We start from the raw sequence: 2,995 nt of genomic DNA on the forward strand, positions 1-2,995 counted from the left end.
AAAAAAAATGTCAATTCGATGTTTCTCAAAATTTTTCTGAATGTTGAAAACAATATTTCTTGTAAGTTAAAATTAGCTGGAAGCCATGATCTCAAAGTTTTGAAAAGATATTTAAGTCGAAATTAGTTTTTAACAACTTTTTCTTTTAAGTTTTTATTTTTTATAAAAAAAAACTGTCAATTAGATTTTTCTCAAAATTTTACCAGATTTTAAAAACTTTATTTTTCGTTGCAAAAAATTATTTTGGAGATAAAACCATTTTGTATTCGTAAAATTTTCGAGGTGACAAATTTTGTTTTCAGTTTCTTTGATTTATAAAAAGAAACGTTGATTGGTTTGTTTTCAAAAAAAATATATTCGTTTAATATCTGTTGCTTCCCAACATATTTTTTGCTATTAACATCACTTTGGTTATTTTTATCTTAAAACCACTTTCGTTTAATTTGTATCTCAAAATTATATACATATTTATTTAACTCAAGGAATTTAAAAACTTTATCTGCACATTTGACACCAATGATGAAGGCGGGAAAAACATTCAATGGACTGAGATGCTGAGATGCCTTTTAAGAAATTAAAACACATGGTTTAACAATTTAAATTTATATAAACTAAATTAAAAACAAAACAATTTGATCTAATTTAAAATGACTAATAATTACCGGGTGAAAGAAACAAGCCGAAATGTAATGAACTGTCAAATAAGAACTGTCAAATGTGCAGACTAAATATGAAGACTAGATTTGCAAACTATATGTGCAGACTGCAAAGCTAAAAATATAATGATCTCTTTTCTTCTGATTAAAATTTGATTGTCATACTTTCATCATTACTATGTTTTATATGTATTAAATTAAATATGTATTAGTTTCACACTGCAGAAAGAAGTTAAACATGTAGTTGTATATGCTAAATTTAATATTATTCCAGTCTGCAAGAAATTTATGAAATGTCAATAACCTTTGATATGTAATTATTTATATATCACAGCTGACTTTCATATAACTTTCAATAGCGAGGTGTAAAGTTTTCTTACACTTGTAATATTTTCATTCTTCCTTGCAATTTAAAATAAAGAAGCCATATTTATAACGTGTAACTAAAATCCGTATTTTATAATAATATAATATTATTACGTTGGCTATACCTTTGCCGCGAAAAAGTATCACGTTACAATATATTATATAAAATTCAATTCAAGTTTCTAGCGTTTTTGGTTCTTAAGATATTTAGGGTAAACCAACATTTTCATCCAACAATTTTCTTGAGAGCCCTTTCTGCATCTTTCTGCCTTTTTATCTCTATAACATAATTTCTTTGAAGTCAATATATCTTCTGGTTCTTGAGCTATGGACAACGAAAAAAGCGTCGCGAACGTACGGACTTACGGACGTACGGACGTACACACGCACGCTCAGACATCTTTCTAAAAATCTTTTATTTCGACTCTAGGGACCTTGAAACGTCGAGAAATGTCAAAATTTTCAATTTGACAAATCGGACCCATTACAATAACTTCCTATGGGAAGTGAAAAACACTAAATTTAAATTCTTTTGGTCATAATTTGTATTTATTTTATTAAGTTATTATTTATTGCACTCGTAAACGGCGTAATACAATATTGTCGGAATTACTGTGGACTTTATTGTTGTCCTTGTCACTCAATTGAATAAATCTAATTTTATTCGCACCCTTCTTCGAGGCTGCAGAAGAAGCCATTTTCTTCTGTGCTTCCTTCTTTCCGGTTTGTTTTTTTAATTTCAAGTTGCTGTTTCTCTTGTTGCCCCTTTTTGACGTTTGTTCGTTGTCAACTTCAATGAAGTCTTCATCATCATCATCATCTTCATTGTTATCAGCGAAATGTGCTCTGGTCGTGTCTGTGTCATCAACTTGTTCGAAAGTTCCTTCACCAATCTGTGTGAAATCAATTATTTCTTCTTCTGGAGAGTCATAGTAGTCATATGCCGGATATGCTGCTGGTGTCTCTAATAATAGGACTTGAACGCCTCCACCTCCACCTCCACCTTTCTTATGAAACATCCTTGCCTTAGAAGGATTTTCCTTTTCATACCGGCGACCTTAATAGAACAAAAATAAAATAATTTCATCAATAATAAAATAGAAACAAAAAATCTTTTCAATCAATTAACTCCCAAAAGCCTACTTTTGACGCTGGATGGCAAGCAGTGTGCCACAACGGCAAGAACCAACAGAATAATAACTTGAGATTTCATCGCGAATAACTTGACTGTTTCCAACAAATTGAGCTTAAGTTATAAACTGATTATCAATAAGAACCGCTTTTATATAAAATTCTTCAACTCTAAAACAACCCAACACAATTCACAAGCTTCTGTCAAAAACAAAAAAGCTAAAATTATTTGTCTACATGTGTAAACTATTTAACAAAACATAAATATACATACTACATATTTTATGTTCATTATTGAAATCAATTTCTTCTGAAAAGCGATGTTGCCCTTCAGGGTATTCAGAAGAGGATGACTTATGACCATGATTTATTACATAAATATTTTTGGAGAAATTAGTAGGTATAGAGTCTTTATTCTGGACATTTCCTGAGGGTATTCTTTAAAGAATATAATTAGCAGTAACTTACTGTTATAAAGGTGAAGGTGTTTAGGTCACTGATGAACTGTTTATTTATTTTATACATATACATACATGTAACATAAAGTTGCTTGAAAAAATTTCAACTTTTAAGCAAACTATTGCATATATTTAAAATATAGATAAATCAAAATGAATAGACTGATGCTTGATTTCACACTAAAACCGACTTTGCAATGGGATCAATATTCACACTTACCAAAGACCTATCATTTAAAATTCAGGCAGCCCTAAATTGGGAAAACTTAACTTTAAGCCATTGTGCATTGGAGAAATTTTTAAAGACTTTCCCAGCCTTTTGCTCCATTAAGGGTTTGGATTACATCTTCAGCTTCAAATTGGTTCTTCCCAAAAATGTCCCGA

General features: G+C 30.1%; 1 protein-coding gene across 1 annotated transcript; it reads right to left on the bottom strand.

The window, feature by feature from the left end:
- Positions 1-1,591: 1,591 nt before the first annotated feature.
- LOC129944093 (uncharacterized) lies at positions 1,592-2,304 on the bottom strand. The gene is made up of 2 exons (XM_056053282.1): positions 2,166-2,304; positions 1,592-2,079 (listed from the first exon to the last, which is right to left on the bottom strand). The coding sequence occupies exons 1-2, from the start codon at positions 2,233-2,235 to the stop codon at positions 1,592-1,594; spliced, it is 558 nt and encodes a 185-aa protein (XP_055909257.1). The 5' UTR covers positions 2,236-2,304.
- Between the last annotated feature and the right edge of the window lie 691 nt (positions 2,305-2,995).

This window comes from Eupeodes corollae, chromosome 2 (genome assembly GCF_945859685.1).
Source record: "Eupeodes corollae chromosome 2, idEupCoro1.1, whole genome shotgun sequence".
In the NCBI taxonomy this organism is placed as follows: domain Eukaryota; kingdom Metazoa; phylum Arthropoda; class Insecta; order Diptera; family Syrphidae; genus Eupeodes; species Eupeodes corollae.